At 41.1% G+C, this 16,013-nt stretch overlaps 1 protein-coding gene across 6 annotated transcripts; it reads left to right on the top strand.

Annotated features, from left to right (window-relative positions):
* Positions 1-2,339: 2,339 nt before the first annotated feature.
* zfta (zinc finger translocation associated) lies at positions 2,340-15,520 on the top strand. Of its 6 annotated transcripts, none has more exons than XM_023423786.2 (6): positions 2,340-2,842; positions 4,163-4,207; positions 5,275-5,799; positions 8,474-8,842; positions 9,228-9,683; positions 11,048-15,520. In XM_023423786.2, the coding sequence occupies exons 1-6, from the start codon at positions 2,725-2,727 to the stop codon at positions 11,545-11,547; spliced, it is 2,013 nt and encodes a 670-aa protein (XP_023279554.1). In that variant the 5' UTR covers positions 2,340-2,724; the 3' UTR covers positions 11,548-15,520. The 6 variants fall into 6 exon arrangements, with proteins under 6 accessions (XP_023279554.1, XP_023279553.1, XP_023279551.1 ...); XM_023423785.2 differs by having other exon boundaries at positions 8,471-8,842; positions 11,051-15,520; XM_023423783.2 differs by having other exon boundaries at positions 8,471-8,842.
* Positions 15,521-16,013: the final 493 nt, after the last annotated feature.

Raw genomic sequence — 16,013 nt, 5'->3', positions numbered from 1 at the left:
TCCTAATTAAACCTCATTTGTCATTTTTCTGTTTGGTGAAGCGTGGATATTGGGAGAAGAGACTAATTCAATTATTGATCAAAAGAAAATCCAGTGACAGAGGATGTAGCTACAGTCCTCTCCAGCTTGGAGCAGCTGGACAAAGGTCCATTGATTTATTGGCTTTTTCTACACATGACCTCAATTGATATTGGGTTTTGTGCAGAAGCTGCAGGGTAATTTTTTTCCTTTTTTTTTTTTTTGAACAATTTGTTTATTAAATTTTCCAAAATACAGAGCAGTGTACATGGGAGAACACAGGGCTAAAGCATCAAAGATAATGAAAGAGAAATAAAAAAAAAAAAGACAAATAATCATTTTGAAAAAAAAGTTAAATTAATCCCTTAAGGCCAGTCATCCCAAACCACCACCAGAGGGGAGCCATTACATGGGCGAAGAAACATCATTTATGGTTTCAATAATATAAAGAAATGTGCATCATTACAGCTGAGTCTGATGAACCAAAAGTAGCAGGAGGAAGAAGACGAGGAGGAAGAGGAGGAGGCTTGAAGTAGCATACGTTTTTTTTAACAACCTTAATTCAGGAGAGATGGGATGCCCAACAGAATATGAAATAATCATATTCATTTCAGTATCATCTCAAATTACAATAAATAACACCGAATAATAGAATGTGATGATTAATTAGAACAATTTTGATCACCAAATAATGCACATCTGCTGGGCCATATGCAAATGTAATATATGTAGGCCTATATGTTGAATTTCCATATATATACAATATATGTACATATAAAGAAAAACATTCATATAAAAATTATATACGGAAGTTGGAACAATTTCATACATTGACATTTATGCCTAACCCATACAAACACATGTGTTCATGTATGTATGCTTATATAATGTTGCACAAACATATATATCTATTCCAAAGCCTGTCAGTATATGTTATATACAGTAAAGTCCACTCTGTGACCACTTTCCCAGACTGGAAAGATAGACATGTTGAAAATGAATGACAAATTAATTTTTAAAAACATATATAAACATGTAGAGTTTTTATATGTATGTTGTTTTAATAAACTTGCATATATAAATTAAAAATACATCGTTATCATATATAGTGGTAACATGATATACCATCCTTTTTGAAATATATAAATACACAAATTTTACTTTGGATATTTCATACATTTTAAAATTATATCTTCATGTAACCACAGGATGTATATATGTGATAATAATATGTTCCCTTTACAGCTGACAGATATGGCAACATCACTGTTGAAATACGAACATATAATTATGTCATATATTACATTTCTGTATGGTTTTCATTGTCTTCTCTGATAAACTAAATATTTACGTTTTAGCCTTTGTTCAGACAAAACCACTAGTTTGAACATGTCAACAGATAATTGATTGATCAATCCAGCCATTATTAAACAGATCAATCAATAATGAATATAGCTGTTACCCATACGCAAATGTAATATATGCATATATTGACTTTCCATATATTACATATACACATACAATAAAAGCACATATGTAAAAAATATATACAAAACCTATTACAAATTGTAATAATTTCATATATTGATATACAGTATATGTCTAGCCCATACAAATATCTATATTGATGTATGTATGCTTATATTGTAGACATATGTTACATAATATATATCCATCCCAAAGCCTGTCAGTATATGTTGATATTATAAAGTAGGGTTCAAAAGTCTGAGACCACTTTCACAGAATGAGTAGAAAAGACATGGTCGAAACATCTTATACCATGTAAAAATTAATCATATAGATATTTTTAATATACATACATCAAATTTTACCGTGGGTATTTTATATATATTATAACATATATTCAGTGGATGTATATATGTGAGTATATGGCAACATCACTCTTGATATAGAGACATATATGTTATATTATATTTCTGTATGGGTTAGCTGCAGCCTTATATGGGCTATAATAACACGGGTTATTATCCGCTGTAGACCCTCACTGTAAACACAGGGTTTATGTAAATACCATATGGGATCCCCATCACAGAACATTAGGAGCTGGAGCTGGTGGGGCCCTGAGGTGTAGTGGACCCGCCTCGTGTGTTAACCGCTGCTCTGCCGCGACACACCGCCTCCATCACCGCATGATTTTGTGAGAACAACAGCATTAGTATTAGCAGCTTATCTGTATTAGCGCCTGCTGCTCCGTTTGCCCCTCCACCCCCACCATCCCCAACCCCCTCCCTCACGGGGTGGGTGTGCATTGTCGACGCTGCTACTGTCTCTTTAAATTTACCCAGGAGCCCCTTAAGGAGCCCCAGGGGCCCCTAGTCCGGCTCCCCACCCTGAAGACAAGCAAGAGCCTTAAAATACATTACTGGAGGCCTGCGCCGAGGCGCTTCCCCACTGAGCGGGACGAGGAGTGGGCTCTGGTCGCGCCGGATTCATGATTGTGTGATTATATGAAAAGTTAACTTGGCTCCCGTGCGGGGCGCGTGGGGGGACATCGTAGAGCACGGGCTCCTCAGCGATGGGCTCGTGAGAGAGAGAGCGGCGGGTAGATGCGTGTCGACCGGAGCCGAGCGGCGTGAGCGTGGTACTGTTGTGACATGTTGTTGTGTGTGTGACATGTCCCGCTTCAGCGCTACGCTACAGTGAAGGAGGAACAGCAGCCACGACCAGAGCAGCAGCCGGGCAGTGATGGAAGAGAACCAGCCCGGGGAGCCCGTGGACCTCCGGTGTGCCGAGCAGGCTGAGCTGCTCTCATTAATAATAAGCGGAGAGGAGGAAGCGACGCAAGAGGAGAGTGACCTGGGAGGTAAAGAGAAAAAAACTAGTGTTATTATTCTTGCTGTTTCCCATCGCAAAGTGGGTCTGCGTGGCTGTCAGAGCCACGGCCATTGTCAAGCAGCCAGTTACTCCGTGTCAGGGACAATGCCATGGAGCAGCATGGCCCCTCCGTCTCTGTGGCTCCTATAAACAAAGGCTCAACAGCACGCAGGCAGGCAGGCGGACTGACACACCGCTGCCACCTAGTGGGCAGCGGCGGCACAGGCCGAGTAACACCAATGAACCAACAACAATACTAAAGGATGTTGGATGAAATGAGCTGCATCCAGAGGTGGACACAGTACACAGCTCCATTACTTGAGTCACAGTACAGATCCTCCTGGTCAAATATTACTCCAATACAAGGGAAAGTTGTTAAGTCAGATTTTTAGTGGAGTTAAAGTACTGGAGTCCTTGATTGTAAAAATACTGAAGTATTCAAAAGTAATTTTTTTATGTCAACACAGTGTTGTCATTTACAGAACCATATGACTCTGAAACAAGCTGCTGACTGCACTTCAGCAAACTGTGTGATAACAGCTGTAGAATCTACTGTAGAATAAAATGCTTGAATATAAGCCTATAGAAATAGCAATAAGTCATTTGACCAACCTACTACAAGCTGTCTATTTTAAAGTGGAATAAAACAAACGTTACTTACTGTCCCTTGACACACTTTCTCAAGTTGGACATCAACGTTTTTAGTCAGTGATGAAGTTTAGTTGTGGTAAACACAGAAAACATTTCAAACTAAATTAATCTTCTGCCTCATCTTTATCTAACGCCATGGTTAGGACACTGACAGGTTCAAACATGACTGACAGTGGAGGAGTTGGCAGTGATTGGTTTTTCTGTGATGAACACAGTGTACGGGCTATCGCATTTTCAAAATAAGAGAAAATCCATTCACTGACAAAAAGCTCTGTTTCAAAGTAAGAATACTTCATAGAAATGTAGTGGAGCCAAAAGTACGATATTTGTCTTGTAAGTGTAGTGGAGTAAAAGTCAGAATTTTACAAAAAGAATAATACTCAAGTAAAGAACAGATTCTGGAAAAGTATACTTAAGTACAGTACTCAAGTAAATGTACTTCGTTATTGTCCACTCCTGGCTGTATCAGATAATCGATAACATGGAAATCCCTTCACCTGACAGGTGAAAACACCTGAGGAAGCTGAGCTTCATAAAGAGTGATGTAATGTCCAGCTATCAATCAAACAGTAGCACATTAAAACATTTTGAGAAAATCTCCCTACATATATGTAATATGTTTCCTTCTTCATGTTTATGCTTCTTTCTCATGATGTAGCTGATCCTGTGTTTCATCTGGCAGTTGAAACCAAGACAGATCTGAGTATGAGCGCACTAATACACAAAAATCATATACACAATATATGCACATAGATGTTATATGTATTGTATACTTTACTTTTATTTCTTGTTATTTAACATATTCCTGTTTGTCTGTGATACAGTAGTATTGGCAAATTTATTACAAACCATATATCTAATAGAGCTGTCTTCTATTGACAGTAACAGTGTGGTGCACAAGTAAAAAAGTACAGTGGCTGACAAGGGCAAATGCGCTGCAATGGCCCAAAACACTTCCATTAGGAGAAACATGCTGCAAATTCAGAAACGATGCAAAAACAAAAAACACTGCATATCCAGACGACGCAACAGAAGAGCTCCAGGCCTCTAGGGGGAGCTCTAAGTGGAAAACCCATAGACTGTATTTAAGCTAATGCTAACACTTGCTACGTTAACTGTTGCTCTTTTATAATATTGTAAAAACTATGGCCAAATGTAAAAAAGAACACAAACGTTTTCTTTCTTCCCTCATACTCTCTCATTTGGTCCAAAGTCAAAGGTCTGGTCATAAGTCTAGACTCTTGGTTCGAAGCTCAAGCTTATGCTGGTTTTCCACTTAGAGCTCCCCCTAGAGGCCTGGAACACATCCGTTATTTTGTAGCGTGTTTGTTGTTCATGTGTTTGTTTTGGCTTCCTGCAGCACGTCGTTTCATTTGCAGCACGTTTCCATTGTTGTATTTGTTTTGTGTCTTCATATGTATTTTTGAATCTGCATCATTTCTGTATTTGCAGCTCATGTCTGCTAATGGAAGTGTTTTGGGACATTGCAACGCATTTGCCCTTGTCAGCCACCACACAGAAGTGACTTTAACTACTGATCCTTCTGCCTCGGCAGTGACATCATTAAGTTGTTTGTCATTGGTTAGATCCACATTAGATACAGTCTCTTATTATATAAAAAATTAGCAAAAAGTTTTTAATCCTTCAAGTATAACAAACCTAATGATGGTGATGGTGTTGGTGTCAAAAGAGGAAGAGTAGGATCATTCATTCATACTAATGAGATATTGATCTCATGAGACTGATCTTTGTTCTGTCCTGTTCTGTCAGAAGAGGACGGTCTTGCCAATGGCCATGGTGGAGGTGAGGAGGAGGAATCGGGGGCTGGTATGGTCACACCTGTCACATCTCCAGGCACCACCTACTGGAGCATCACAGAGGGCCCTGACCACCCACTCCTCCTTTCCCCAGTCCCTGGGCCCTCTGGACGAAAACCCAGGGTCCAGAGAGCCTCGCGTCCGGGCCTCAGCCGCATCCCGGGTCGGGACCACCGCCGCTACTACCACGAGTACTGGCGCAGCGAGTACCTGATGGACTTTGACCCCCAGCGGCACGGGATGATCTGCATGGTGTGCGGCAGCTCGCTGGCCACGCTGAAGCTCAGCACCATAAAGAGGCACATCAGACAGAAGCACCCAGACTCCCTGCTGTGGAGCGCCGCCGACAAGGAGGTGATCCGCTCGGGCTGGGAGAACCACCTGAGCCTGGGGGGAGGTCATAGGTCGTTCAGCTCTGCTGCTGGGCCTTCACCTCAGGAGGAAGAGGAGCAGCTGGACTCAGGCCAACATGCTGCTGGTGGGTAGGACTGTACCTGGACTGGATTAGGTAGAAGTGTTGTTGTGAAGTGTTGACATTTCAATATGAGATTTCCAACTTTAGTGTAAAATGACACTGGTTTGACAGGACCTTTGCTGGAAATTAAAACCCACAAGATGAATGCAAAACAAAAGTAAAATATAGCAGCAGCCAGTGATTCCAGATTCAAGACCTTATGTGCTCAACAGAAAGAAGAAGCTCAATCTGCCTAAATTAAAGCCACAAGCAGCAATGAGCAGCTTTCAGGCCTCACAAAGCTGAGCAAAGTCACTTCAGGTAGTTTAATTCTGTTTAAAGAAGGAGTGAGAACAAGCTCACACTTGTTTCATCATCACACAGCCTGCAACATTTCAATAATTGCAGATCTAATGTTTAGCCATTTGTCCCCCCTTCATTAGATTTGAACAAAACTTGGTGTGTATGTAGGGATGGGAATTGATAAGATTTTATTGATACCAATGCCATTATCGATTCTGCTTATCGATCTGATTCTTTATCAATTCTTGTGGATTTTCTGTGTGGAAAAAGTAGGCCAATACAGGTTTTCAGTGTCAACAATGCAAATATCATTATGAGTCTCTGAACACTGAACAAGATAGATAACTGCTCTGTAGTTGCTCAATCCTTTGAGGAGGGGCTGCTGTCTGCCTCTTTAGGTCTGCCTTGTATCAATTCCCCCCCCAAAAAAAGAAGAAAAACGTCTCCCCATCGTTCACTTAAAAGAGCCGGCTCGTTCGCCACTGACACATCACTCATTTGTACCTTCACTGCTCTGCTGAGACTGGGAAGCACTCGTTGACCGGCAGCATGGAGCGTCAAACACATGGCACCCCTGATATTTAATGCTGTGCTGCATCTACAAATTTTTCATGTTTGTTTTGAAATTAATCCACACTTCCTCGAATCCTTCGTTGTCGTTTGCGTTGACTGCCTCTTGCTAAGGCGTGGCATCATTGTTTTGCAAGGCAAGCAGAACTAAAGTGGAGGGCATCGATAATCATAAAGGCATATGATGTTGATGGATCGAACCAGTTGGAACCGGTTCTCAACTGGAACCGGTTCTCGATTCCCATCCCTAAGTGTATGTTCACGAGATATCTCAGGAAGTCTCCAGTTATCTAGTTAGTTTAAGGACTGTTCAAAGGCTTCTTGAGTTCTGAGCAAATATGTGACAGGCCACGCCCACTTGCACCGATAAATATGACACTTCAGATATTGAGTTCCCAGAGTTGGGGCTGGGATTTGAGGTACACGTTTTTGGTATTTGTGGTGCCCCCTGCAGGTTGGGCTCAAAATGCTTTGGTAGACATGTACCCAAACATTGACTTCAGATATGCGCTCAGATTTTCTGATGCTGATTGGACAAATCATTAATGAATTATGGCAATTTTCCTGCTAACCCACGCCCTTTGTGAAGTTACTTGTCAATATCTTATTCTAACATCAGACTGATGTTGTGAGGGGGCGTTACCTTTCCAAAATTGCATTTTCAAGCCTTAATCACAGTGCCACTATGTGGCCGATTATATTTCTTGGGAAGCACATGCACATCATTTCTAGTTATGGGCCTGGTTTATTAATTACAAGAATTAGTTTAAAGGAAAATATTTGATACAGTATAACTGCTCAGTTTTATCTGTTGCCTGTGTTTACTATGAAGTTAATCAGTGAGATTTAGAGGTGTTGGTAGTTGTGATTTTGATACCTGTCCCCCCCGCTTCCAGACTTTATGCTAAGATAGGTTAACCACGTCCTGGCTCCAGCTCTCTACTAAACACAGACATTTTTTTTTTATTAAACACACAGACATTTTTTGGCTATTGTTGGCTTTATTATGATATGGACAGTGAGAGAGAGACAGGAAAGCCAGGGAACAGAGAGAGAGGATGATGCAGCACAGGGCCTGAGTCGGACTCGAACGCAGGCCGCTGTGGTAAGGACTGAGCCGACGTGGTACACACTCTACTAGGTGAGCCACCACAGCGCCCCCTAAACACACAGATATGAGATTCATATTGATCTTCTCATCTCATTCTTGCTACTTGTTACTTAAGTACACGTAACTATAGACGGTGTTCACGTGCACATCATTTTCTTTCTGTATCAGAACAGAGGGACGCAGAGCGCATGTTCCCCACAGTGTGAAAGTGTCTTAATTTAACAGTCAAATATCCGACAGTGGAAACAACCTCGACTTGTATCATCTCTCTTTTCATCTAACTGCTCTGCCATTCCTGAAAGCTAGTTTCCTCTACTCGTGGTCAACAACATCCATATGAAAATAAAGCCGTTTCATAGCCTACGTTCTCCTTTATGTTTTGCATGTTCTCTGTAGATTTGCATGGGTTACCACTCCCACACCTCCTGCCACTGTACACCTCACTGATGAACCCTCCTGTACATTAAAGAGAAAGTGCATTAGTTTGCACACAAGCATCATTCCACATTAAATTAAATATAAAAGTAAGTAATGAAGAGATAATAACTAAATTGGTAATAGTAGTTAGTGTAGCACAAATAAAGTAGAGTCCTTTTCCACAGATCACTGAAATGTCTGACTTTAGTGCCCCCTGGTGGTGGTATCAAAAAGACTTGTGTTTGTATCTTTTTATTTTTTTTGTTGTAAAGACGTCCCCTCCTTGATTCTCAGCAGAACCCCTTGACTCTGTGACACCCCAAGAGCAGCCACAACAGCCCCTCAGTCTGTCCCCCCAGTCTGAGGAGGTCGAGGCCCCGCAGCCTCAGGAGGAGGAGGAGGAGGAGGGGCAGGATCTCCCTGGACCGTCGGCTCGGACCCTGGAGCGCTACCTGAACGACTCGCTGCACGCCTGGTTCCGCCAGGAGTTCCTGATGGAGTACGAGGCGGAGGCGGGCCGGCTGCTGTGCATGGTGTGTGGAGGAGAACTGCCCTCACTTCACCTGGACCACATCAAGAGCCACGTGCTGGACACCCACCCCAACTCCTTGGTCTACAGCTCCGAGGAGAAGCACTGCATCCTGCAGGCCTGGGCTCAGACTCATGGTGAGATCAGTCAGCACAACACTCAAAAACGAAATGTGCAGTTGGTATTAAGGAAGTAAACAGTAAGAGGTCGACTTAACCCTGACATGTTCTCCAAAAACCACTGATCCAGACTGGTTCGGTTAACTGCCGAAAAACTATATAAAGTAAACAAAGTATCTTATCACTTGGTCTTATCTGTCTGACCTTTGAGATGTATTGACATCCACCCACCAGCACCCAACAACCCTTTTTATCGCTGCTTATCTGGATCAGTGTTGCCCTGGTAACATGGTGAGCCAAGCACCCTGGACCCCCAAAGCCTCATGGGAAATGCAGTTGTTAGAGATGAACTTTCATATCCTTTTTTATCTTAAACATTGTATGTTTCTCTGCCCCATGACAGAAGAGTCAGAAAACTCAATCAAATCAGAGCCCAGCACCAAAGATGGCGGGGTGGACCTCTTTGCTCAGGATGTGGAGGCCATCCAGATCAACACGGACTTGTACCCAGAAGGCGATGGCACTTTAACTCAGGACACTCGTCTTATTGGTGAGGACGGTGGCGTCGGAGCTCCGCAGCAGGGACCCCAGCCCCTCCGCCAGCCGAAGAAGCGGCGGCTGCGCGGGGGCGACCCGTGGCGGCTCCGCCTCGACTACCTGGTGGCCTACGGGCCTCAGGGCCAGGACACGTTCTGCATGGTGTGCTCTCAGGTCCTGCACGAAACCAAGGTCAGCAGCTTCCGCCGCCACATCCAGGAATGTCACCCTGACACCACGACCCTGAGCCGGCAGGAAAGAGAAGCCATGGCTGCCGCCTGGACCAAAGATTATTCTGGGGGAGGGATGCAGAGTCAAGATGGTGAGATGATGTTCGCAAACTTCTGTGTTTCACTGTTTTCTGCTCTGCTTTGGTTTACTTTTAAATTACATAACTATTTCTCATGTTTACTTGATAAAGTCGCCATAATTCCAAACGTTTCCCATCACAACAACACATTGATTCATACTCACCTCTCACAATTTTCATACGCTAATTATTTCCTATAGCTTGTGTTGCCTTTTTCTCCAGATGTTAAGCTTGTGTCATTAAAACTCAACACATCCTGCACAGATGTTTCATACTTTTGTTTGGTGTAACTTGAAATAAGTTCATTCAAACTTGATAAGAACAGGAGCAGGAAGTCAACTGAAGCTGGAAGTTAAAAGTGTTAGAAAGTGTGGTATAAGGGCCAAGTTACTGGGGGCCAAGCAGCTGAGCCTTTTGTCCTTCATCATCTCCTTTAATCTTCTTCTGCAGCCCCTAGAACCGTGTGATTTGAAATTTGGCACACTGATTGGTGACACTCCCACGGTGCTTTCCAAAAAGTTTCATGTCTGTGCCTCACCACCGCGCCACCAACAGGTCAAATTTGGAGGTGCGTTCACTGTGAGCCATTGTAATCTTTGGATCCAACCGAATTCAGTGTTTTCTTGCTGCTCCTTGGACAACCTTTGTCCAGTCTTTTTACCAAAATTGGCACAGATGATCTTCAGACCAAGACTCACATGGATTTTTAATTTACAAAAGCATTCAACCCATAACAACCAATCGAAAATGGCGACAGAGGGGCCAAACAAGAAGTCAAGTTATATCTCAGGCAGTCTTTAATCAACTGACATGAAACTTGCTGTGAGTGCTTACAACCATGCCCTTGACATAATCACATCATGTTTCTATGGCAACTCTGGGCTGCTGGGCTACTTGGCGCCCAAATCACTGTTTGCAGCTGTATTTTTGTTAGTGTTTTTTAAGAAGAGAGACTTCCACGCATGTAATTTGAACATTTTCAGGAAGTGATGAAGTGATTACATTGACAGTAGCTTAACAGCAAAGTGATGAATGAGTGAATAAAAACATTTTTCTGTTAAAAACCAGAGTCAGAGCAGAGTGTTCAGAGTTATCATGTGACCATTACACATGCTCACTGACCCCAGTTACAAAGTTTATTTATGCATGCATTTGAGAGAGGCAAAGAATCTGCAGCTGGTTCATATTTATGAGTCCAGGATGAGTGAGTGTGTCCTAGTGGAGCCGGTCTCAGCTGATGAAACAGAGTTTCTTATATATAAATCTTTACACACTGCAGCTTTAAGATACAGAGATATAAGGAAGCAGCTTTGTTTGTTCATATATGCGGTTTATTAAAGTAAGGTCATTTCATTCTGCTGAACTTATTGTTTTAGCAGAAATCAACCCGATAGAGGCGACCATAGGAGAGACGAATGAGGATGCCACCCATGATGTCATGACGCCCAGTAAAATGGTGAAGAGGGAGGAGGGTGGTAGCGGGCGGAAGGGTAAAGCACGGGATAGCGCCGCCACAGCAACAGCCGCGGCCACGGCCACGCCCTCTCGTCACGGCCATTACCCCGGGAAGGACCAGAGGAGAAACTACCAGGTGCGCTGGCGGATGGAGTACCTGATGGACTACGACTGCAGGAGGCACGGGCTGATCTGCATCGTGTGCGGAGCCACTCTGGCCACGCTGAAGGTCAGCACCATCAAGAGGCACATCCAGCAGGTGCACCCCCACTCCCTGGACTACAGCCCGGAGGAGAAGCAGCAGGCCTTGCTGAGCTACAACCAGACCGCCTTGCACTTCATCCACTCTGACGACTGCTTCTCCTCCCAGGACCACGGACACACAGAGTTGGCTCCCAGTCCAGCACAGTTTGGCACTTAGAAAGGGCTTCAGTCCTCACGTGGCCCGTGTTCAGAGACAGCCCTCCACTTTCTCTCTTAAAAGGGAAATTCAGATCAAACATGGTCTTACTCTCCTCTTCCTGCTCCTCCCTCTCTTTGACTTCCTTAATCTCTACAATCAGGTGCTGAGTTAAATGTTCCCAGTTGTCATAAGAGAGTGAGACCAAGGTTGAGAAACACTGGAATTTCCCTTGAAATCTAAATCTGAGCACTGCTGTGGATAATGTGGCAGGTAGCAACTGCTGCAAAGGAAATGACAACAACCTAAAAACGTCATGGCCTAAAAAAATAAAAGTCCAGACACTCATTTGAAACTAAAGCCTTATTTGCACAGGAACAGTTTTACATGAGGACCTCAGAGGATTTATCACTCAAATCTCTATGTGCACACGTACATGGATATATCTACCAAGTCCTAACAACGTTCACCAAGCTTTTATAGGTTCCATTAACACAGACCATACATGAAACCAAGACAGCTAAATAAACTTCTGGCCCAACATATGCCTTGGTCCTTGGCCCAAGTCTGGCCCATATACTTCCACATCTGGGCAGATTCAGGCTATTATGTGTGCGCACCAGAATAGTCCAGTGGCATCTGACAGTCACGCTGTATATGGGCCAGATTCAATTTTGGAACCGGGTGTATACTGGACCAGAAGGAAACGTGTTGAGTGTGCTGTAGTGGGCATAATGCATTCACTTGAGAAAAGAATTGTGCTCTGTTTTTCTGAATTAACGAGATGACTATCTCAGAATTCTGATAATTAAACAGAGCGGATTTTTTTTTCACAAGTCAATGCATTACCCTTCCTTAGGATGCTGATTCAAACAGGCAAATTACAGCCTGTACATCTACATTAGAAATGTTACTTTACAGATTAACACCACAATTAATCACACAGGCGCCCCAGTTAAAGGCCTGGTCAGACCTGCATTCATGATTTCACAGCAAAACTTTCATATTTGTATTTAACAGATTTTCTCATGAAAGTGGCTTAAATCTTAGTTTTTGCATGAGGTCGAACTTTGGTCAATTTTGCAAATTGACCAAAAATGATTTGTCTTGACAGTGCTGACTTTTGAAGAAACGTAGAGCTGGGAAGGAAGTTTTCCTCTGTATAACCCTCTGAACAAAAGAAGCATTATTTGCAGTTGTGTGAAAAAAGTTGATGGTACAAATACGTCTCTTGAACTTCTTGTCTGCTAACCGGCAGTTAGCAAGCCAGCTAGCTTGGCGGGTTATAGAGCGCTGTCGTCACCTTCATGCTAGCTGCTCGTCCTTTAGCATGATTGTGTCATAATTTTAACAAAGTTAATGGATCACTTTGTTAGCATACGAGGTCATTTTAGCAGCCTGGCCTCAAAACCCAGAAGTTCCACTCTTGTGTTTCTGCTAGCACTACCATGTTCCTGGCTAGCTAGCATGTAAACTGTTAGCTCAGTAGCTACAGCAGCTAACCTGCTAGCTTGCAAGTTTCAGGAGGACAAACTTGTGAATGTTGCTGAATCAGTTTCGTGTCTGACCAGGACTAATACTGAAAATGGGGCTTTAGTTATTAAAACACCTAGTGCTGGACTTTTAGTTTTTAATGGCACACTGAAATATTTGTAGTCACATTTCATGTCTACCTAATGATCTTTCAGGTCCAGGAGGGGCCTGGGGCTGGTTTCTGGTTGGGGCCAGAGTCTTTCGCTCTCAGGAAGTTAGAACCAGAGTCTTCGGCGAGGCTGAGCTGAACTAGTTTTACGATAATGTGTCTGAAGACAACACAGCACTTTGCCCTAAAAATGTATTAAACCCCAGTTTTCCTTGTGTACAGCTAATAGAATGAGACTGTGTTTGATGTTATTGCTGAAGACAATGAATGCCAGCGTGCAGTCAGTGAGTTCAGATCTCTAGTGTATTTAATTCCTTGTTTACAGTGGAGGAGAAGGACGTCCTCCTCCCTCTCATTCATTATAATGAGATATGTTATCTCTGTCATTTTGCATTGTTGCTACACCTGCCTGCATCATCATCCTCTTCATCATCCACAACTCATTTTAGCTAAAAGCTGCACAAAAAAGAATATGTAAATACATATATGAAAAATTAGAATTATTTTTCCTTTATACAAGCACTTTTATGCACCCTGGTTTCTACAAAACATGTTTGTAATTATGTCCAGTTTTTCTACTTCATTCAAGATTTGAACTGTGTCGTTCTTTGATGGCTGGAGAGTAGCTTGTTGGACTTTTGCATTCACTTTGAAACGTTTACTAGAGCTTTGGTACGGCTTCATTTTTTCATTCACTGTACAGAGTTTATGCAACAAAAGGAGTTGAAGAAAAACAGCTGTCTGTGAAAGAAAGGTCTGCCATGAAATGTCACTTCTTCACCTGGAAAATGTAACTCAGGGATTCTGTTTTCATCCACAAACATTTCATCAGTGATCTTTAAGATATATACACGTGTCTGCTGTGGGTTGTATTAGGGCCAGAATAAACTCATAATGTTAGGAGAATGAAGTTGTAATTTTAAGGAAAAAGTCTCAATATAAAAAAGTAAATATTATGGAAAAACGGTTATATTTTGATTTTTAAAAAGTCATACAATTAGAATAAGTTATTATGAGGAAATCCTGTAATATTAAAAGAAAAAAACTAATTATTTTGAGAAAAAATTGAGGATTTAAATTAAGTTGTAATTTTAAGGAAGAAGTCATAATTTAAAAAAGTAAATATTAAGGAAAACCAGTTATATTTTGTTTTGTTTTTTTTAATGCGTTCTAAATTATAATAATTTATTTGGAAAAAGTCATTAGGAGAAAATGCCATAATATTTCAAGAAAAAGTTTTTGTAATATTTTTGAGAAAAAAGTTGATTTAAATTAAGTTGTAATTTTATGGAAGAAGTCATAATATAAAAATAAATATTTTGAATTGGTTATTTGATTTTTAAAAAGTCATTCAATAAGAATAAGTAATTTGGAAAAAGTCATAACAAGGAAATGCCTCAATATTTCAAGAAAAAAACTTATATTGAGAAAAATTTTGGGGTTTAAATAAGTTTTAGTTGTAATTTTACAGCAAAAGTCATAATATTAAAAAAGGAAATATTTTGGAAAACCGGTTATATTGTAATTTAAAAAAAAGTTGTACAATTAGAATAATTAAGTAATTAGGAAAAGCTTTAATATTTCTAGAAAAAAATTGTATTATTTTTGAGGAAAAAGTTATTTTAAAGAAAAAATCATAACATGAGAAAACGTTATATTTTGAGAATAAACTGTAATACTTCTAAATGAAGTTGTGATTTTTACAAAATATATTATAAAAGACTGTGAGGAAAACTAAAACACATGTAATTTAACCAATCCAGGCTCCTCACAACATATGACATTTCATACTCAAATAAAAAAATATGACTTTATTCTTAAGAAATTACAACTTTATATAGAAATACTGTGATTTTTGTCTCTTTAAATTCAAAATAATAATTGCAACTCTGTTCATTTAACATTACATTTTCTCAAAATATTTGGAGCAGTGGCCCGGTCAATCTGTTGTACATAAATGTGACGACATAAATTCTGAAAAGTTCAATTTTTGAAGAATGATCAGACCTGACTTGTGGATATAAAGCCCAGGCAGACTCTCCCTGCTTCACTCAGCAGAGACACAGTCATATTTACATTTCATTGGTCCACTTTGGCTCACTATAGAAATCTGACATAGCACTTAATTATTTAAAATGAAGTAAGATACAGTGGAATGACGATGTGATAATGAATTTTCTTGTGTTTGTGTGTGTGTTTGTGTGTGTGTGTGTGTGTGTGTTTATACTGTGTGAATGACCAGCCTCTCATTCTTCACTTAAACTTTGTCGGCTCACCTCTCATCTGTACATGGCCAACATGTGAGATATGCATTCTCTCCTCCTATGATCTTTGAATAAAAACTCAACACTGTGAGGCCGTCTGCTCATTTACACAATATTATCCCTCCATTCAAATTCATTTCACCCAAGATTAACAAACCAAACCTTTAATTATATTTAACAAAAAACAAGTTTGCTGGATAAGAATGAATAAATAGTATACAAGGTAGACAAGCATGCGCATGTGTGATGTGAATGTTATGTGTGAGTGTAGACCACTGTGTATTTTATTGCATAGATGTCTGTGTGTGTGTGTTGTCAAGGAAGTTGTTTAAATGAGATTGTAAATGGTGAATACAAAGGTGAAGGGGTGCTGCATGGTAATCAGCTGTAGGGGATAAAGGAAAGGTGGTATCATAAAACTAAAGGTGTTTCTCATCAGGAAACTGTGGAGCTACGTAGTAATCGACTGTATGCGGGGAGGGTAAAGTAGTGGGGTGGTGGGACGGTATTTTCCAAAGAGGTAAAAAAATAAAATTAAATAAGACTTTGAGGATGTCAATTTTCCTGAGACAGAATCTCTT

This window comes from Seriola lalandi, unplaced genomic scaffold, assembly GCF_002814215.2.
Source record: "Seriola lalandi dorsalis isolate HSWRI2012SDOR001 ecotype SW California unplaced genomic scaffold, Sedor1 jcf7180002054694, whole genome shotgun sequence".
NCBI lineage: Eukaryota > Metazoa > Chordata > Actinopteri > Carangiformes > Carangidae > Seriola > Seriola lalandi.
Note: the sequence above shows the minus strand (reverse complement) of the source record. Positions and strands in the feature narration are given on the sequence as shown.